A 22,423-nucleotide genomic window follows, 5' to 3' on the forward strand; every position below is an offset into this window, starting at 1 on the left:
GGCTGAAAAGCAAATAATTTCCAGAGATTCGAGAAGAGCCCTGACAGGCAGGCATAGTAGTGCACACTGCCTTTTTGCAATTCATTTGATTAATTCAAACTTCAGCAGCTGAAAACTAAAAAAAAAAAAACACTTGAAGAACTCGCATGCAAAAACATCGCTACTACTTTAAGCTGGCAAAATCCAAACACCTCCTCCGTTTTCTTCATGCTTAAAAACTAATTTTATGCGCAGTGCGGCGCACGAGACTTTTTTTTTTCTTGCTGCTGGCTTGTCACGGGCTTTTCAGCAGAACAATTTCTGAACACCTACAGACTGCGGTAGAAGACACTCTCCCACTTGACAAGAACATCACCCGCCTCGGAGATTCTTACCGAAGAGGCGGTGAAAATCCAGCAACCTGCAAAACGCTGCATTTTTTAAAAAAAAATTCGCACCCCACTGCAGTGTGCACTCTGAAACAGGGCACCTTGCTGATGACTTTAAAAAAATAGGGACTAGACAGAACTAAGAAAATGATCAAAAATAGTTAAATTAAAGATGTATTGAAAGGAAGTGAGGGATCACAAATTAGGCTCTTGGAGTAATATAACCAAGCCTGATAAAAACTGTATGATAAATGTACCGCATTTATACAGTGTTTGCTCCCAGTAAAACCAGTGGCATATTTTCCTGGAAAACACTGAACACATTCCCTTTTGTTTCTGAACTGTAAGTGAAATTCAACCTTATGGTGGGGTTAAGCGCAGAATTACTAGAAAATACCACAACCTTTAAAATACTGCAAAATGCCAATCAGGGAAAAACGAGGCTTTCAAAAAAATAATGTTTCATTGGTCTTTCCTGAGAAAGTTCTGGAAAAAAGTGGGCCTGGTGCGAGTGTGTGTGGGTGTGTGTCCAGTCCAGGGTGTACCCCCACCTTGCGCCCGTTGCTTGCTGGGATAGGCTCTGGCTCCCCAGCAACCCCAAATGGGATACAGTGTTGAGAAAACAGATGGATGGCTTTCAAAATTGGTGAATGACTGAATACGCACCTATTCCAATGCTGTTGGTAGCAGGAAATACCACATGACTGAGACATGACTGAGACACCCTCAAGGATAACAAATGTGTGGAAATACATTCCTTAAAAACCTGCAGCTCTGAAACTGTATTTATTAGTGCATTCTGGCTTACTGCCTTCTCCCAGTAAGTCTATGACTCATTGTGTCAGTGAATACTGATTAAATCGCTGTTAATACTTTTACGTGCTGTTTTTTTTAAGTTGGTACTTTTTTTTTTTAAGAGCCACGCGTGTGGGAGACCTACAAAAATTCAAAATATTTTCAATTTTTTTATTCACCGTTTTATAAATGGACCAACTGTGATGACGTGACCTCACTCAAATGTGCTGCAGATATCTTTGCTTACAGGATAAGTTTCTTAGTTGCCGAAGGACAACATAATGAACCATTTTAACAAATGGGAAAAATACTGTCGATTCACCAAGAATTACTTCACCCATCTAACACTTGGATGGAATTCAATAAAGAAGTTGTGGCTCGATATTTATAGCATTTAGAATGAAGTTGCCTTTTATTTGAACTGTCAGTGAAGAATTCATCCTGGCTTCTATTAACATCTCCACTAATTACTGGATTAAGTCTGTTAATGAGGTCTCCGTTAATGTCTGTTACAAACTCTAAACCCAAAGTCACACATAGGGGAAATTTCTTACTGTGAGTTTTCTTGTAGTTCTTTTCTTATAAACATTACAGTGTCACCAAACAACTTGATAAAAAATAGTGTGACTTTCTGAAAAGCTTATTAAACAAGTTTAAACCTAGATTTATTCAAACTCAACAGCATGATAAGCCTTTTGCACCACTGAGACAGAACCAACCTTTTCTGAAATCCAAACACCAGCAACAAACTTCATCCACCTGGATAAGGATTCTCAAATAATGTTTTTTTTATAATAATGCAGAGGTACAGCGAGAGAAGATATCTTATTAAAGTTTCAAAAAGAGACAGAATCATTCTTTTTTTAGCTTCCTTAGTCATGTGCATCCTGAACTTTCGGATACTGGGTTCAGACCCAATATCACTCAAATTATTGGAGTATTCTACTGATGTTTTCTTTCAAAAGGACATAGGTGACTGCACAACTGAGAGTCTCCAGACCAGTAAGCAGTCCACAGTTCACTCTTAGTACAATCACAGTAACAACGCAAAGTACCAGCAATGACCCAGAAATTCCAGGAAATCTGTGAGTTTTAATTCATCTAGGGGACGTCAATGTGTGTGAATCTCCAAGAGGAAATGTTAAAAATGCAGCCAGGTGACGGGTACTTGTACTCGAAAGGAAGGAGCTTCTCGAAAGGCATCAAAAATTAAACAAAATGCATTTTTGATCAGTAAAAGAAAGGCAGCAACCCCAGATCTGCACATTACTCATAAGCCCTTCATCTTTACCTCCAAGATCCCTCCCTTATGAGAGCCAAATCTCACAAGCGGCTGGAGTATCATCTTATTTAGTTTCAGCTGATAATCGAACCCTTGTTTCCAGTTTGATAAAGCACTCAGCCATGGCAAAGTCATGTCATTTGCCAAACCGCTCTATACCATACGGTGTCGAGGGAAGCCATCACCGGCAAGCAACGAGCACAAGGCAGGGTACATCCTGGACAGGACGCCAGTCCATCGCAGGGCCAGTGCAAGCCAATCATACATGGGGACAATTTGGAGGCCACGGTAAAGGCAGAGGGGGGAAATTTGGCCTGGACACCGGGATAACTCCCTACTCTTCTCCAGAAATGCCTGGGGATCTTTAATGACCCCTGAGAGTCAGGACCTCGGTTTAACATCTCATCCGAAAGACAGCACCCACTACAGTATAGTGTCCCCACCACTATACTGGGGCATTAGGACCCACACAGACTGCAGGGTGAGCGCCCCCCACTGGTCCCACTAGCACCTCTTCCAGCAGCAGCCTTAGTTTTTCCCAGGAGGTCTCCCATCCAGGTACTGACCAGGCCCACACCTGCTGAGCTCCAGTGGGTAGCCAGTTGAGAGCTGCAGGGTGATATGGCTACCGCCCGGCCATGTCAAAGTGCTTTATGAAATTGGCCCAGGCCGTCACAAAACTGCCAGGGAACAGAACATTTGAGATTATTTTTTTTGCCTCCTCTTGAAGAGTTTTGGAAACCACACGTGGAGACCGAAATAGCACGGCAGATTCTGTGCCGGTGAAAAATGTCACTTGGGGGGGGGGGGGGCGGAATATGACTTCTTACTGAAGCCAATATAGACATGTATTGTGCTGCGCGTTGGAGGATAGACTGTCAGAGCTACATCCACCAAAATCCTCATTACATCCTAGCACAATTTCAACCCCTCACTATACAGAGGGACAGATCGGAAAGGGGGGAGCGAATATTTCAAAGTTAACATCTCCCACCTGGTCCGAACTGTCACAAAACCACGAGGGAACAGAAGTTTTATGAAGCCTGTCTGTGAGCCGTCCATGTAACAAGGGATAAGATACAGCTCGTTTGTGTGTTTCTCCAGGATGTCAGACAGAGCCCCCCTGTCGCACACAACCTCTTGCTCATCGTGTCCTGAATGAGTTCCAGTTCACCACACTCATTCAAGGTCCTTATTTCAAGGAGATAACATGTTTTTTTTTTCTTCCTTCACTTCCACACACTTGCAGACAGAAATAGCCCGGCAGATTCTATACCACTGGAAAAAAAAAAAAAAAAAGCAGCAGCCTGCAAAATACCTCCTGGCTAATTCTGTGCACAACATGCGGGGAACAGATAGCAAAGGCCGACGCTGTCGATCTGAGCTGCCGTGTCTTGAGACAGTGACAGGAGGCCCATCACAGTCTCCCACCTCCTGTAACGTGAAGATATTATTCCACCTACGTCCTGCCTGCTCAGCTACTGCCTGCTCTCATGAGCTTGGGAGTATCATTTATCTGCACACTTTTCGCAAACAAAAAATGAGAGCAGGGAATTTCACTCCTTGCTTTCTGAATAGGTGCCTGACAAATCTTATCGGCCGAAATCGGGGGTATCCACCCTGAGCTTAAGGTTTTGCCGATGACCGATGTGCCGTACAAGATTAAGATCGCTTTATCGGCCATATATAATTTCTTGCATTAGAATTCATCTTTTCGCAGACCCCAGCTTGCTCTCCATGAGACACAGACAGGGAGAGAAGCTGGGGGTCAGAGCGCAGGGTCAGCCATTGTACAGCACCCCTGGAGCAGTTGGGGTGAAGGGCCTTGCTCAGGGGCCCAACGGAGTAGGATTCCTCTGCCGGCCGCAGGATTTGAACCGGCAACCTTCCAGCCACAGGCGCAGATCCTGAGCCACAGAGCCACCTCTCTGTCCCACAAATGGTCCCTTCCAAAACAAAGTGCTTAGAGATAGTACTAGTACATAATTAGGAGAAATGATTATTATTCCTATTTAAAAGACCTTATCAGGGATGACATGCAGTATGAGTGAGGTGGTTAGTACTGTTGTCCTCCAGCTCCAGGGTTCCTGGCTCACTTCCTGGCCTGGGTGTCTGTGTGGTGTCTCACTGGCCTCCCTGGTTGCATGGCTTTCCTGTTGGCATTCCAGCTTCCACTTACCTTCCTAAGAGCCTGCAAGATAGGGCACACTGACTCTTATTGCCCCTACCCATCTGGTCCCCACAAGGGAAACAAAAACGGACAGCCCACCTCCTTATTCCCTCCTCTCAGGAACGGGAGGAACTTTGCCCACAGCATTGAGCACACCTGCCTGCTTTATCTCAGGTAACACCTGCTGGACTATGGCCCCACAGGGTCAGGACAGGAGGGCCCTAATCGAACTCACTCCTTGGAGCGAGGCATTTTTATGACCTCATCGAGCCATTTACAGCCTAAACCTATCTCTTCACAATCCAGGATTTACTTAGTTACTTACACCTTTATAGCACTTTTCTGGACACTCCACTCAAAGCGCTTTATAGGTCATGGGGAATCCCACTACCAACACCAATGTGCAGCCCCACCTGGATGATGCGACGGCAGCCATAGTGCACCAGTACACTCCCCACACACCAGCTCTCAGTGGGGAGGAGAGCAGAGTAATGAAGCCAGTTCAGAGATGATTAGAAGGCCATGATTGGTAAAGGCTAATAGGAATGCCAGGACGCCGGGGTTACACCCCTACTCTTTTTGAGAAACGTCCTGGGATTTTTAATGACCACAGAGAGTCAGGACCTCAGTTTTACGTCTCATCTGAAGGACGGTGCCTTTTTACAGTATAGTATCCCCGTCACTATACTGGGGCACTAGGACCCACATACACCGCAGGGTGAGCGCCCCCTACTGGCCCGACTTACACTTCTTCCAGAAGCAGCCTTAGCTTTCCCAGGCAGTCTCCCATCCAGGTACTGACCAGGCTCGTGCTTGCTGAGCTCCAGCCAGTTGTGAGCTGCAGGGTGATACAGCTACCGGCAGGATGTAAGCAAGCTTTGTTGTTTTTTGAACCTGCCTGTCATTAAACTTGAGGCTTTGTGGCAGGAGTGCTGTTGTCAAAAGTGGCTGCTCAGTCATTCGATACCGACGCCCCATAAGACATGCCCGCCGGCAGTCAGCATTTAAAAGGTAAGAAGAAAAAGAAAAAAAATCATTATATAACATTTGGAAGTTACATAAGCTTATATTTGGCTCATTCCACTAATGGTTTATCTTTAGAAACCCAGTTTAGCATCTCGCACACCGCTAGCTGTGTAAAAGCTTCGCTTGCTGTTCACCAGCTAAGTGGGTGTTGTAAAGCACTGGTGATTAATATAAATCGGCTACAGATCATACCTGCAAAGACAGGAAAAACAATGACTACCTACAGAAGACACTATAGACAAGCACCGGGCTAGGAGGTGGAGGGGTTCAGACTGCCAAAGCCACATACTTCAGACACCCTATTAGGTTTTTGTCAAATCTGAGCTCGCCTGAACAGAGAACAGGTTGGAAAAATTTCAAATTTAAAAGCAGCAGCAAATCAATCTCATCAGTTTCCTTATTACTGTTAAAAACAGCCTATTAATGGCATCATTAATTAATTATAACCTAATTAACTAACTATTAATGGCAACACTTAGCTAACAGATCAACGTTCAGATCGAGCCACTGTCCCCATGATCCAATGAGCAGGTTATAGAAACCACAGTCTTACACCAACCCCCCCCCCACCCCAAGCATCACTTTAAATCAGTAGCTTATTTATCTCAACTGCACCTGCAGGAGGCTATTGAACATCTTTGCTGTAGACACTCCCTCCTTCAGCAATCGAACATCTTGCCGAGCGATCCCAATTTTCCCTACCGATACAGTTCTATCATACCAATGCGATTTCCAGTGGAGGAAATGGTCAGCTCACGAGGTTGAAAGTGTAAAAACGTGCAGCCGATGGGTAAATTACTCAGAAAGTGGGCAACAGCAAGAATTCAAATTCACTTTCACAGGTTGTGCTATTATTGCTATAAGGTAAAGGAAATTAGTGTATGGCAATGCTATAAAAGGTAAGACTTATGTAATAGTGTGTATTGCAGCAATTTCAAATTCATTTTGTTAAGCCTTTACGTGTCAAGTGGACTTTCGCCATAAGCCTGTCAAATACAAAATTGTCAGGATCGGCCACATAGATGATATAATTAATCGACAAACTACAAATCGCTGTCGGGAAGATGTATCCACCTGGCAAAAAAAAATGCGGAAAATGCGTCCTTTAGAGCGACAAATCCAAAGCGCTAGCTAACTAGTTCTTCAAAGGAGCAAGTAAGCCTTCAAAACCTTCTTCGGCTTGACACCTGAAGAAGGCTCCACAGCCGAAACGTGCGGTTTCTTTTCTTCTCTTTTCAGCAGGGGATTAAACCGTGACTTGCTCATCTGCTGCCTTCGCATGCTGACGCAGCTCCCTATTGGTTCTTTAAGGCATGGAAGTGCATGACCTTAAAGGTAATGCACACTCTCAGGCTGCTCATCCGCGTTATACCCCGACTCGTTCCAAGCCTCTCCGGGTGGAAAACCGCAGTACCTGATGTCATATCCGTACATGTCCTTCTCCGGCCTGCCGTGAATGATCCAGTGAGCCAGCTCTTTCCCACAGCCTCCTCCGAGCATCATTCCTGAGGGGAAGAGACGGGACTGTCGGTCAGTCTGACCTCAACGCCTTGCTCCACACTCTGGCATTCCATCCTAACCTCAAGACCTTTCCAAGTCACTTTGTGAGGATCACGTTCGCCAGCAGCCATATCACCCTGCAAATTACAACTGGCACCCCCTTTGAAGCTCAGCAGGTGTGAGCCTGGCCGGTACCTGGATGGGAGACCTCCTGGGAAAGCTAAGGTTGATGCTGGAAGACGTAAAACCGAGGTCCTGTGGTCATTAACAATCCCGGGGTGTTTCTCGAAAAGAGTAGGGTTGTAACCCCAGTGTCCTGAACAAACTTGCCATTGGCCTTTACCCATCACAGCCTCCTAATAATCCCCATCTCTGAACTGGCTTCATCACTCTGCTCTCCTCCCCACTGAGAGCTGGTGTGTGGGGAGTGTACTGGCGCACTCTGGCTGCCGTCTCATCATCCAGGTGGGGCTGCACATTGGTGGTGGTAGTGGGATTCTTTGAGTGGAGAGTCCAGAAAGGCGCCATATAAGTGTAAGGAATTATTATTAATAATCATATTACAGAGGAACTCCCACAAAGTGGCAAATACAAAATGGAATTATTGCATTGTGAGGAAGAAACAAGGGAGAAAACTGAGAAAAGAGGTTGTCCATCTGACTAAGACCAGTGTTGACCTGGCTGTTAGGGAAACCTGCTTTGGTGAAAAAGCTGGTGTCAATCACAGCTCTCTGGGACGGAAGGTGAGAGTTTAACTGGCAGAGAAGAGATACATGCAGAAGCAAAGCTTTCTGCCAACAAACTCAAAAGAAGAGAAAGGAGTCAAGGTGAGGGTACGACCAGGGTCTTGAGAAACAAGCTCTGGTAAAGACTGGAACAAGGGCTCAGGGTGTTCGTACAACCAGCTTGTGACAGAAAGTTCTCACAATAAGAAGAGAAATCTCCTTACCTCCAGGGGACACACTCAAGAATAGGCATTACAGAGTACCTCAGGGCACAGAGTTAGGGAAGATAAAACACATAAGAAAACCAACTGAGGAACTAAAACTTTTTTTGAAAGAAACATGCAAGACAACCCACTAGTCCAAGATGGCCAGAGTTTCACAATTATGCAGTATCCAGTATATATAGATCACTATTTTTATTATCCAGTGACCAATACATCTGTTTAACCAGCCGATTTCAGGTACTAAGATCGAGGTCTCCAGCTGCCTTGCTCCTGGGGATTGGGGATCAGGGATCAAATCCTGGGAGGGATAATTTAAATAAGCTAATGAAACCTAACACGTAGAATCGCCATGCCAACAAAAGGAAAACATGCATGCTCCACACAGACAGGCACACAAGGATGGTGTCAGTCCCTGGACCAGTGAGAGCAATCCTATCCACAATACCGCCGATGAACGCGTGTCATTTAAAACATTTTTCCCCACTTCTTAATAACATCGCCAGCACAGTATTGTCTGTTCTTTTTGCCATTCCTTCCAAAAGAAACTGCACCTAACTTTAAATTTAATGTGAAATTAAAAAACTACACTTTTAAATTACTAGTACTCCTATTTTTAGGAATAGTTATCAAGAACACTTTTTCACCTAGGAAAACCAGAAAAAGCCAGAGGTAGCTGGCAGTGTTATCTACCTACATTTTTTAATTGAACTTTCACATTTCAGGATTGACAGTGACCTATGACCTATTTCCATCAATTGACCATCAAATCCACTGCTGTTTAAAATCTTCTAATGCCATTGCCTAATTCTAACTTATTATTTCTTGTGGGTTTTTTTTTGTTTAATCAATAATAAAAAAACAAGCTTTTCGTTCTTTATAACGGAATGCTCGACCTGCCTTCAAAACCCTAATCAACAGCCAATGAGACAGATGCGTTTCATTTCTTGTGCGAATTAAACCATACATACTGTACTGTACTATACAGCTTCCTTTCAGGAGCAAATGTGTTGGGAGCGTTTCTGCTGCATTGCTTGCATGACGATTGAAGTGAATTAGGCTTGGTTTCTGGAAGCCTGCATTGCATGTGAAATGAAATGGAAAATATCTGTTGGGCAATGAGCATCCGTGAGAAATAAGGAGAGAATTAATCACAAATGCAGGTGTTTGAATTGGGTGACCACCTAAAGGACATGAACAACAAATCTGATGATCTGTATTTCTGATTTTCTAAAAGTCTAAGCATATTCAGAGACTAGGGGGTTTTGCCTAGCCTTTTAGTCTCCGAGTCAAGGAACTGTTCCAGAAATAACAGGTGTAGAAAACCGCAGGTCTTCACACCTTACTGCAGGACGTGCACAGAGGACACAAAGAAGCCAGATCCATTCCATTAACAAACATGATGGTGCAACATTACATTACGTCCCCCAGACACCTCCTCTCTTTAGAACTGTGAAAATGACTTCCAGAAGCGCTGCTTGCTGAAGCCACTGTAGACAGTGGGTCTAAAAATAATTCCAAAAGGTCTAATCAAACCAGGCAGTTTACACCTCAAAAATATTAACAAATATTTCTATTTCTGCTTCTCATCCAGCTGTCACCAGTACCCCCTATCTTTGAAACAATAAACCATTCTGCTCTTGCGTGCTCCACACAATGTTACACTACCAGCTGATTTAAGCAGAATTATATTCCCACGTGTAAGACTAAGGATGAACAATGACTTTCCAATGTACCAATAGAGGCCATCTTTGGATGCATATAAGTACACAACCAAGCCACAAAGCAAAGACTCCCAGCAGTAAAACAGCACTGGAGAGCTCATTGATAAACACTCTGCATTGCAAAACGACAAATTAGGCACAACATGAGTCGTAGGAGGAATGGCAATGTGGAAAAAAAAGGTGACAGGGCAGGTGAAGCTGGTCTGCAAACGTGCGTTTCCAGACACTTTGCCAAATTTCGGTTGACCGAGTGCTTCCTGTTTTCAGTCCCCCTTTATCTCCACGCATCTCCTTCTGGCCGGCGCAGAACGTCTCAGCTCCTCTCAGACGGGAGACAAAATTCGCCCCCGAGATGTTTCGAAAGGTCTGTAAGGGCAGACTGACAGATGCCCAGCAACGGAGCCCACTGAAGCGGGAGAAAGACATTTCGAGTAATATGTCTTATGGCACCGCAGGAAATGAATAATTAGACAGGGAGAGATGAGGACAAGTTCACGAAGTGAAACAAGACGCACAATAAAATGCAGCCACATCCCACTTGAGTTTGCCATGAGCAGTGTGGGCCTTTCAGAAATGTATTTATAGCTTTGCAAAAATGCAGGGGGGGAGAGGCTCATTAAAACGGCCGAGGTTATATAATTTTCTTGGCTAATTAAAATTGAAGGGTCCCACTATCACTTCAGTCTGCTTCCTTGCACTTCGGTAGCCTTTAACATTGCACCAGGGATATATTAACCATACTGTATAAATACCAGATCTGTTTTAGAAGCAAATTCAGGCCGCCAGCTACAAGCCTTTAAAACTAGCGGGCAGATTAGGGTTACAACCCAACTGACACCCACTGAAAATCCGCAGACAGGGCAGATGTTTAGGCGAGACTGCACAGGCTGTTTAGAAACGGGCAGCTATTTGCGTTGGCTGTTATAAGTGTGACCAAAGTCGGGAGTTCTAGAGACTCCAGAGCTTTGGCAACCGTTTAAGGCTCCTGGCAGATCAACGCCTCTCCGCTATCGGGGGCTGTCCGAAAGCACGGCGATTTCAAGGCGGCCTACGCAGAACGGCAGAGCTGGGATTAGGATGAGTAATTCCGCTACAGGGAATGAGAGTGAAGTGAGTGGGCAGCAGGAGGAGGAGTGGAAGCTGGATGACAGATGAACGTGTTTTTTTTTTGTCCTGCTCTTTTACGAGAGCGGCAGTGGAGATGCCACACACGTTCAGAAAGCCAAGGCAGCTGCCCCCTCCTACCCACCTCCAGAGCCTGTGGCAGGAGTTGGAGTTGGAGTTGGGTGGGGGGGGAGGGAGGGATATGGGAGTCATGGCAGTAAAACTGAGTTGACTGAAAATTAAGGCTTGGAAAAGGGGGGGATGTACTGGAACTGGTAAGTCTTGGTTTTACAAAAGGAGACGAAACCCTCCCCCCTGAACGAAACATAATCCAAAACCATACCATACGACTCATCCCCTTATCCTTAGAGTCTAAACTGCACTAAAAATGAAAGTACCAGCTCTAATTGAACACCTTTTTCATTTTTCTCTACATGGATCTCCGCACCGGATGCTAGTGATGGCTGCGTCCGATTCAAGCCACGCTGGACAGACATTTTTAGCACCACAGAAATGAGGGGGGTGATGGTGATGGAGGGGTGGGGAGGGGGGCAGTTTTGCTTCACCTTTTCTTAAGGCAAAAAACTATCCAACTGCAAAGGGAGACAGACAGGCAGCGACACAGCTGCGGGAAGCCGAAAATAGACACAAACTCTCTCGAATATTCAGACTCGGCAGAAGCTTCTGTTGGATTGCTCATCGTTGATGTGGGGCTGTCCCCCTGGTGCAGTTGTGTGTGTGTGTGTGTGTGTGTGTGTGTGTGTGTGTGTGTGTGTGTGTGTGTGTGTGTGTGTCGAGTGCAGTGAGCTGTTTCCCTCCCCTGCGCTGTCATTCTGTCTCAGTGACCCTCTCCCCACACACGGCCTGCCCACCTCCAGCTACAGATCTGCCAGCCTTGTCCGGTCCATCACTTCAGCTGCACGCTTGGCCGGAACTGAACCGTTTTCGGGATGAAGGCAAAGACAAAAAATGCAGAATTCAGGCCGGAAAAGCAGCTCCACTCCTGTGCCTCAGTGTTTGGAATGAGCCGACAAATTCACACTGGTAGCCAATTTCCTGCCAAGAGTAACCTTCAGAGCAGGGGTGTCTAGTTCTGGTCCTGAAGGGCCAGTGTTTCTGCAGGTTCTCCAAGTCTCTGAAAGCAGCAGCACATGGAGAGCTGGGAAAAGCTGTTCAACTGGTCCAGTTAAGCCAGTAAGGAGCTGATGGAGGTCATTAAGAGCCAAGCTGGAATGAAACCCTGCAGGATTGGACGAGCTTGCATCAAAACTATGCTAGTAAAAGGAGCACAACAACCTAGCTTAAATATCCTCAGCTCCAAGAGCAACAGACACAGCTGCAGGTCTGAGCTCCTGGTCAGAAGCTGTAGCAAGAGGCTGATGAGTTCTAGAGATCTTCACAAATACAGGACAACTACAACAGGCGTAGACAGAGCATGGAAGTCTATAGACAAATTCCTAATACAAGAAATTGTATATGGTCAATAAAGTGATCTTATAAGGGCACCATTCAGTCCATCTAGTTAAAGAGCTAACTGATCCTGAGATCTCATCCAGCTGTTTCAATCAAAGAAGGAGCCAGGGGACTGGCTTCAACAGCATGGCTGGGCAGCTTGTTCCACACCCCCACCACCCTTTGTGCAAATAAGTGCTTTTTGTTCTCGGTTTCAAATGCTACTTCCAAGCTGGTTCAAGAACACGAGGAGGGGGCTGTGTAAGAGTACAAGGCGTTTGTTCATAAGAACATGAGAACGGAGTTCATATGGACATAAGAAAGGAAGATCTGGGAGTCACTTCCCCTCATGCAAGAGCTGTGCGATGTGGCGCCAACAAGAATAAAAGCAAGATCCTTCACAGTGAAAGTCCGAGCGTCTCTGGTGCTCGTGAAGAGTTCTGCAGAGCTACACATTCTCCCGTTTAGACTGTCCTTGGGGAAAGTCCAGAATTTGAAGATTCCACTCAGATTTATAGCCTTGTGCTCCAAAAATGATTCTGCCTGATAGAATCAGAACTGTGTTTACTGTACCTTTTCGTCACAAATTCCTACTTTTTACAAAAATCACTCTTTAATTTGCAACCTTCTAAATTATGAGAATCTTCAAGAAAATGTGCCATTTCATAAAATCTAGTTCTAAACTATTTTTTCCTCAGGGCGTGGTTAAAAAGCTTTCTCTCAAAGTACTTTCTCTACTCAGAGAAGGACCAATCCCCGTTGGAGAAAAGATCCCGAGTCCATTTCCGGCGCACAATATCACTCATATCTGCCGTTTAAACATTTATATGATCACACGTGTCATGTAACAGTTAATCTAAGAGGCTTCAAGGATAACCAAGAAGTCAGCGTTTCAACCTCTGAACCAGAAAGAAATCAAATGCAAAATTCATGAAATGCTTTTTAATGGCGAAGCTCGTCAAGCGCAGACATTAATACCAAGTACTTAAAAGTGTCAAAATCAGGGCAGAAAAACATAATTCCTCCAAGTGCAGCGTTACGGCGATCTCCCAACTCGTTTAACGGATCTTTGACGTTTTTCCCCCCAAAGAGAGAGAAAATACCGAAGGCAAGGTCTTCAGTAACAACAAAGCGCTGCTTCTGCATCGGTTCTCTGCACGTCTCAATCATCCAACATAATCCAGCGATCTGCATTCCAAGGTGGTGTTTTTACAGTTTGCCTACGAGCCTTTTGTTCCTAAGCCTTGTGGGACTGTTTCTGGCAATCCAGAGTCCAGAACGCTCTGTCATTTGTGCTTGGGTACAATAGGGTCCCTAACTGATCCTAGGGCTCACTGGACTCTTATCTCAAGAGCCATGAAAGCAACAGTATTCTCCAGGGACTCTACTAATTAAAGGGTTATGAAAAAGTGCAGACTACACTGGGTTTAGCTCTTCAAGTTCAAGTTTATTGTCATTATACTCATATACGGGTATATGGTATAACGAAATGCTATTTAGCTAGCTCTCAGACGATACGTAGTACAAAAAAAACAATACAATTGTATAATAAAAGAAAGACAGAGACAACAGGCAGCGTGCAAAAACAACATCAGATGTGCAAAAACATGCATCAACAGAATGAAAAGGATAGAAATTATGAGGAGTGAGCTTTTTGGCCTGTGAGGTAGAGGTAGATTCCAACGTGTGTTTGAGTTTTTGGTAAGAAAGAAGGCACCGTGAGGTTCAGATCCTAGGTGAGAGAGGCTGGGAGTTTAATAGTTAGACAGTGCGGGGGTAAAAACTGTCTCTGAGTCTGGTAGTCCAAGCTAGCTGGGGTGTGTGGTGTCTTTGATGATGCTTAGAGCTTTCCTCAAGCACCGTCTGTCATAAATACTGTAGCATTTTACCATCTCTTGGCTTGATTGTTGCAACTGCTTCTTAATTTTCCTCATTGCATCAGTATCCTGCCCTTTCCAACTCATTCACAAATTTGTATATCTGTGAACATATTTCACATAATTTGCCTCTTCCCCAACATCTCTCTCTCTGTCTCACTTGTTGATGGCTGCTAGGGCACCAGTCCCATAGAAGGACTGTCATTTCCATGAGCCTGCCACTAGGGGACGCCAAAAGGGGGCTTCAAAGAAGACCATCTCCTTTGGCATTTTCCAGGTCAAATAACTGGTATTATTCTTGAACAATGGATCTGGCTTGTGTGCTCCATGTTGTATATAAATTGGGTCACTGGATGAAGCAGGTAGGAACAGGTTTAAAATTTAATCCGAGTTGTCTGGGAAGCAGATAGTAGAAAAGCAGCTTCCTTTTAAAATAGTTCTCAGAATCAGGCTTCCAATTCTTACCTGCACTGTTGAAACCGCAGCCCAGGAAGAACCCTCTCACTTCGGGGGCCTCGCCCATCAAGGGCTTGTGGTCGGCTGTGAAGGATTCTGGGGGAGAAAAAAAAAAAGAAAACGTCAAGGTACCATTAACCCTTGGAGTTCCAGTCTCGCTCCTTCACCTTTCTCGAGTTTGGAAGCAAAAAGCCAAATAGGACCTCAATTCTCAAAACGGAAATTCTTATTTTAGTTTTTCAGGTTCGGTTCTGTCAAAGCGGTAATGCTCGAAAACGGCATTACCTAATTTATTTACGTCATTTTTATTCATATCCAGCAACAAGATAATAAATGCACAGATGTCAATCCAATCTTCACGTGTCGCACATGGAACATCCTCTGTTAACTCGTTGCCTCGCGAGATTAATTTAGAGTACAACCAGCTCAAAAACAAAACTGTTAATGGTGCGTGGCACGTTCTCCAAACTCCAGGACGCAGGGCCATAAAAGTGCACAAAACCCATCAAATAAGAAATCAACGAAGGGAAAAAAGCCCGGATCGAGATGTGTAACACACCTTTTCCATTACTCCTCTGGAGGAAAAAAAAACCTCCGCAAGCACATCTTTATCTCAGATGGGAGGATAAAAAAAAAAACACAAGAGAGGGGAAATTGAATTTACTGGGAAAAGCACATATTTTATTAATCTTGTCTTAAGTGCAACGCAGGGTACTGTCTCGGCTTTCTGATCTCATTCTCCCACCAAATCGCTGCCACCCAGAAGCACAGAAAGCAAGCATAATGTGCTTGGTGTAGCTTTTTAGATGCTTGGGTTAGTCCAGACAACTGAGGAAAACCATGGTCTCTTAAAACAAGGGCTAAAAATGAATGATAAATTTCTGAATAAATACCATTAACACCCGGGTGTCACATGTAGCCCCTCCAGAATTGATCACATTTGGGTGAGAGCTAGGATTAGGCATCGATTTCAGCATGCACAGGCAACGCATAAGATACCGAGCTGGTGTTCCTTTGCCGCTTTGTCCAAATTTGTTACAAACCTGACAGTTATTTTAGACTGGCCAAAAAAACAAAACAGCGGTCAGATGCACTAGTTAGACCATGTCATTCCTGTGCCACCACGGAGAGGTCAGACGAGTCGGGTGGTATCAACCATGGGAAGAACCATACAAACACCGATCATCTAACATCATCTGACACCAAATCGCAGTACGAGCAATAGAATGGAAATTCAGCAGAGAATGTGGTTCAAGAAGCAGAGCCTTCAACCAGTGGGGGGGGTCAGAAATAAAAAATATACATCTGCCTAAGCAGTGCTGAGCATTTCCAGTGGCAGGTCTCGTCGGTCAGTGTGAAGAAAACGCTTTGTAAAAGGAGAGCGTCGCCTTCAGTAAGTTGAGCAAGGAACAACAACCCCAGTTCTCTCAACGTTTCACAACACCTACTCCATGAACTCCCCCATCTGACCTCTTCTGCTGTAGGCTTTATCACAACCCCTGCTACTCGGATATGTCATGTCATTTCATCTGCCAAACCGCTTAATACCGTATTGTGTCGCGGGAAGCCGGAGCCTACCCGACAAGCAACGAGCCCAAGGCAGGGTACACCCTGGACAGGACGCCAGTCCATCGCAGGGCCAGTGCAAGCCGATCATACATGGGGACAATCTGGAGGCCACGGTAAAGGCCGTGGGGAGAAATTTGAGCCAGAAACCGGGATAACTCCCTACTCTTCTCGAGAAACGCCCAAGGATCTTTAATAACCCCTGAGAGTCAGGACCTTGGTTTAACACCTCATCCGAAAGGCAGCGCCCACTACAGTATCGTGTCCCTGCCACTATACCAGGACCCACACAAACCGCACGGTGAGCGCCCCCTGCTGGCCCCACTAACACCTCTTCCGGCAACAACCTCAGTTTTTCCCAGGAGGTCTCCCATCCAGGTACTGACCAGGCTCAAACCTGCTGAGCTTCAGTGGGTAGCCAGTTGAGAGCTGCAGGGTGATATACCTGCTGGCTACTTGAAAATGTTATTAGCATAAATTCCCATATTCTCCTGTTTCACCTATGCCATGCTACAGTACAGCAACAGCAGTACCAATAAAAGTGTTTACTTAAGTAGAAAACTGTACTTTTCCTCCCCCCAAATCAAATCCTCTGTATCTCCCCCCTGCCTTCAGCACCTGGGAATGGGAAGATGGGTTTTCTCGGTCTTTTTCTGGGGAGCAGGTTTGTGAATCTCTGCTGCGGCCCCGTTTCCTCTCGCAGACAAGTCAGTCAGGGCTCTGTGGTGAAAGTGGCCCTGTGTAGCTGTCATGTTCCATTAAGAGGGGCTGAGTGCCCCGGCCTCCTTCCCAGGCAGGGCTGATATAGATCAGACCCCGGAGACTAGCAGCAGCTCTCTCGACTTAAAGGTTCCTCATTCACTTTTAATGGCCCGTCCACCTGCATCGCAGACCAGCAGCCAGGGCAAAAAAAAAAAAAGTCTGCTCGAAATAGACATCGTCTTTTTCTCTTCAGCAGAGGTCTGGAAGAAAAACTGGAAGTTTCTTGCTGCAGGGCCGAAGACAAGAGCCCAAAAGGCAGGGTGGCGCGATCAGGGTTATTTTGAAGATATGCGAGAGCAGGAGGGCAAAAAAAAGAGGTTCTGGGCGACACAAAGTCAAGGGACCGCAGAGCAAAGGCGACCTCGAAGAGGAGGAGGAAGTGCTCGTGACTCTGCTCAAATAAATCAGAGGTCAGCTTCCCACCAACCTGGTGTTTCTACAGCCGTCCGATGACCTTGTGAGAATCCTGATGGTCCCCGTACTAAAACAGTGACCACGACAAGCATAGATCAGGGTGACGAATGAGGCAGCATCTTTCCCCCACTAGAGGCACGGTCTCTTATTCAAGGGGGAAGGGAGTTCTGAACCTCTGTGCCCTTCAAAATACCGCCCATAAGGTTTACCCTGGAGAGGGATGCCAGGCAGTTCTGAAATTTCAACTGTGGTGTCGCCCGTTTCGCTACTTGTATGCCGTCGAAGAGGTTTAACATTCTTTCACCCGGCCCGACAAAAAAACAGGCTGGCGTGAATAACTGGCAAAGCCTGCTTCACACCACAGGGCACTGTGCTGTTGAATTCTTCAGGATCCACTCCTGGCAGATGCACACACTTAACCACCACTTCACAACGTTGGGGATGCCCTCATAAGACAAGTAGGGAGCTGCGGCACCATGGGTAGGCTGCCAAGGAACAAGTAAAGGTTTATTCTGCGCTGAAAGAAAGGGGAGGGAAAAAAAAGAAAACGTTTTGGCTGTGGAGCCTTCTTCGGGCTTGAAATAAACCTTCACTTGTTCCTCATGATAAGACGTAGTTTTTCCCTGAGCCAAGGTACCTGCGCTATAAATGATTACCGACGCGGGACAGAAACGCCAACCCATCGCAGAGCGCCCAGTTTTCCCAGAAGCCACTCAACCTCCCAGCACGTCTTTGGTCTGAGGGAAGAAAACCGAAGCATTTGGGAGGGGGGGGAACCCCACTCAAGCATGGGGAGAACATGCAAACTCCACACAGGTGGCATCCCAGGCCCAGCTTCAGCCCCAGAATCTCAGCGCTTCGAGGCAGCAATGCTAACTGCTGCACCGCTAGCTGCCCTTATTTAGTATATAATTCACAGATTTGCTTGACTTACTGACTAAACCCTCATGCTGAAGCAAACATCCCTTCGAGATGGCTGCTCGTATCCGTCATGATATGACACCACAATATCACTCAGTGGGTAGGTGGTTTTTCTATGGTTTTAACCACAGCAGAAGTAAAAGCAAAATCACAGTAAATGTGGGAACGTGGCATAAATTCACCATGGCACTGTGAATAAAAGCACGTTAGGCATACCCTCACAGACTGAACACTGAACTTTCCCAGACAGACAACCTCAGTGGACACGTTGGTAAGAAAAACATTTTGCAATTCACCTAACATTCGTGAGCATCCATCAGTCAACAGATACACATGCACAGCATCAGAAACAGACCTATTCAACACCTATTAAACAGTGACCCACAAACCAGAGGAACCAAGTGGTAACTACATGGAAGGGCATTTAAAGCTGAAGACAGGAGGCACTTCTGTACACTAAGAGTTGTGGGAGCGTGGAACAAGCTACACAGCCACGTTCATCACTGAAGCCGGTACTCTGGTGAATGAAAATGATCAAAAGTCTTTTTTTCTTCTAAATACAAATGCTCATTTTCAGCCAAGTCTCCAGCTGACAAGTTCTCGATCTCTTCAAAGCTCTATTACATCAGCGTTGATGTACAGCTTTTACATCTTAAAAGTCTAAGAGGAGAAAAACGCCGTCGACTGTAGCACAGATAGATCAGGTACAGCACGCCTGAGATTGTTGTTAAGAAAAATCCGAGAGCTTGGTGAAAAGCCCCTTACAAATCTGTGGGGCCATCTTTTCTATAAGAACAAGATCACGATTCTGTAATGCTTCTGGGAACTGTCATACTGTGGCAGGATCTTTCATAGTAGAAGTAGTTATAGTTACTTATAGCTTAGCAGTTCTTTAATAATACAGCAGGTAGTGGATGTGTGTTCTTCAGGCCTCTGGGATGTAGCCCAGCACTCCTCTTGGACACATTATTACACTAGCCTGTCAATGGCTTGAATACAGAATGCCCTACAGAATGTAGAAGGCTTCCATCCTAGTTAAGAAAATGAAATAAACCTAGCCTGCTGCAAAGATTTCAAATGTGCAACATGAATTACGGTTATTTATTAAAATAAAAATAATTCATTCCAATGGTGTGTAAGGGCCAACAGCTATATCACCCTGCAGCTCTCAACTGGCTACCCACTGACGCTCAGCAGGGTTGAGGCTGGTCAGTACCTGGTTGTTAGACCTCCTGGGAAGCTATAGTTGCTGCTGGAAGAGGTGGTAGTGGGACCACCCTGAGGCCTGTGTGCATCCTATTGCCCTGGTACAGTGGTGGGGACACTATACTGTAGTGGGCACCGTCTTTCGGATGAGATGTTAAACCGAGGTCCTGACTCTCAGGGGTCAGGAAAGATCCCTGGGCGTTTCTCGAGAAGAGTAGGGAGTTATCCCGGTGTCCGGGCCAAATTTCTCCCCCTCGGCCTTTACCGTGGCCTCCAAATTGTCCCCATGTATGATCGGCTTGCACTGGCCCTGCGATGGACTGGCGTCCTGTCCAGGGTGTACACTGCCTTGGGCTCGTTGCTTGCTGGGTAGGCTCCGGCTTCCTGCGTCACCATACGATATAAAGAGGTTTGACAAATGACATGACATGACCAATGGTGTGTTGTACAACACTTTCACCGTGTATCTGTAACTCATGGCCACCTGATGTACTATACATCTTTTAACATTGTACACAGGGTTTTGACTTTGAATTTCCCAGTTGCAGAAACAATTTGTGAGCTGATTAACCCCTATCCTATGACAAGGAAAAAGCAAAAGTGTATGTGGGGGGGGGGGAAGGCAGATGTCAGAATGTTCCTTAGCCAGACGGTTTTCTCGGTTTCAGATTTCTGCTGGCACGACAGTTTGACTTCAGGAGCAGCAGCAAGGTAAAAGATGTCACCAGGCCTTTCTGCCCACCTTGTCAGCAGCTTAATGAGCTGAGAACACCACCGTGATCCAGCAGCACATGAAACATGACTTGACATTTTCTTCCAAACTACCCAGAAATCCATTGTGTAAAAATAATGCTTTCTGGTTTCAGACCTGAAATTACTTGCACCTCATTCGCATTGAGTTCTTCGGCCCTGCTTCTTCTGTTGAGAGTTCTTCCATTGTGACAGTACCCTATATGAACCAGATGACTACTGCTATAGAATTCAAATCCACCATCTTGTCCTCATTAACGAGTCAAAGTCTCTTTTCTTCTTGTTCCCCCTAACTTAATCTAACACTAAAAGCAGGAGGCCACAGTCTCGAAAATTATCCTTCTCCTTGACACGTTCCTCGCTTTGCTCAAAAGCACATCTCAAACGTCTGCCTGGACTTTGATGGGTGGCAGAAAGTCAAACGCTCACACAATGCTTTTGTCCCGTGAGCCCGAGATCTAAGGAACTTGACTTTCATCTTTAATCTAGTTCTCTTGACAAGGGGACCACACCTAGATGCAAAGGAGATGTAGGATGAGAATTGTTTTCTTAATAAGGAAAATGGTGAGTCTTGGAATACTGCCCTCCAGCAGAACTGTAACTTTGCTTTAATCCCTGTAAATGCCACATATGAACTATTAACAAAACAACGACAGATGACTTTCATCTGCAAGGAGGAGAGCAACAGGAAAATAATTATTAATATGAATTCCTTACACTTACATAGCGCTCCACTCAAAGCGCTTTACAGGTCACGGGGATCCCACTGCCGCCACCAGAGTGCAACCCCCACCTGGATGATGCGACGGCAGCCAGAGTGAGCCAGTACTCTCCCCACACACCAGCTCTCAGTGGGGAGGAGAGCAGAGTGATGGAGCCAGTTCAGAGATGGGGATTATTAGGAGGCCATGATTGGTAAGGGCTAATGGGAAATTTGGCCAGGACACCGGGGTGACACCCCAACTCTTTTCGAGAAACGCTCTGGGATTTTTAATGACCACAGAGAGTCAGGACCTCGGTTTTATGTCCAAAGGATGGCACCTTTTTACAGTATAGGGTCCCCGTCACGATACTGGGGCATTAGGACCCACAAACTGCAGGGTGAGCGCCCCCTGCTGGCCCCACTAACACCTCTTCCAGCAGCAGCCTTATTTTTTCCCAGGAGGTCTCCCATCCAGGTACTGACCAGGCTCACACCTGCTGAGCTTCAGTGGGCTGCCAGTTGTGAGTTGCAGGGTGATTTGGAGCTGACCAATGTCATGTCACGCGTTACTTGCTAAAAGTATTGGGGAGTGAGTAAGAACCACTAAAACATTCTTGAATGAAACAAAAGTGTTAAACAGCAGCTTCTGTTTGCAGCTTTGTTCCCCCCTTTCTAATTCTAATCCTTTCTAAGAGGATTCTTTTTTTAAAGAGGTTCCTCTTTAAATTTTTTTAAAGAGGAACCAGTAATTCGTTAAATATGCAAACGACACTGTAGCACTGATATCAATGATGTTTAGGGTTGTTTCTCAGTGGTGTCTTGAGATACTGATATCCTGTAGTGTTTCACTAGCCTTTGATCTTTAAAGCCCCTTAGTCTGCTCATTTTAATGCTATTGAACACTGGTATTTCAGACATCACTCAGCTAAGTAAACACAAACTGTGAACAGAAAGACATCCATCAGAGTCTGGAACAAGGTACACAGCTGCGTTGTTGTAGTCAATATCCTGGCTTCTTTAATGAAGCAGCTCGAGGAGATCCTCCAATCAGGATATAAAGCTCTACTTTACACAATGGGTGGTGGGAGCAGGGAACAAGCTATCCACCCACGTTTTTGAAGCCAATATCCTGACTTTAACATTTTTTATTTGTATAATGTAGGAAATTGTTAAAAAAAATACAGGCTATTACCATATGACCTCCATCAAAATTCTAACAATTTGCTAAGATGCATATCAAATTTAGTAGGCTTAGCATTCTGCACTGAAAAAAGTATCAAACTCATATGTAAGCAAATACTATATATATACAGTATGTACACAGTCTATGTTACAGTTCAGTCCACAATAAAAGTCAAACATGTAATTAAATCTTCACTGCTAAAAAATAACTCTGGGCTA

The 22,423-nt window shown here is 45.3% G+C and overlaps 1 protein-coding gene across 5 annotated transcripts in view; it reads right to left on the bottom strand.

Annotated features, from left to right (window-relative positions):
- Positions 1-22,423, bottom strand: part of sardh (sarcosine dehydrogenase) — a 124,783-nt gene that overhangs the window by 85,612 nt on the left and 16,748 nt on the right. For all 5 annotated transcript variants that reach the window (XM_088615493.1, XM_088615492.1, XM_088615491.1 and 2 more), the window contains exons 9-10: positions 14,710-14,796; positions 7,056-7,146 (exon numbers count right to left, since the gene is read on the bottom strand). In XM_088615493.1, coding sequence (XP_088471619.1) covers positions 7,056-7,146; positions 14,710-14,796 — 178 coding nt within the window. The remainder of the gene's footprint in view (positions 1-7,055; positions 7,147-14,709; positions 14,797-22,423) is intronic.

Source organism: Lepisosteus platostomus, chromosome 21, assembly GCF_059453375.1.
Source record: "Lepisosteus platostomus isolate fLepPlt1 chromosome 21, fLepPlt1.hap1, whole genome shotgun sequence".
In the NCBI taxonomy this organism is placed as follows: Eukaryota; Metazoa; Chordata; class Actinopteri; order Semionotiformes; family Lepisosteidae; genus Lepisosteus; species Lepisosteus platostomus.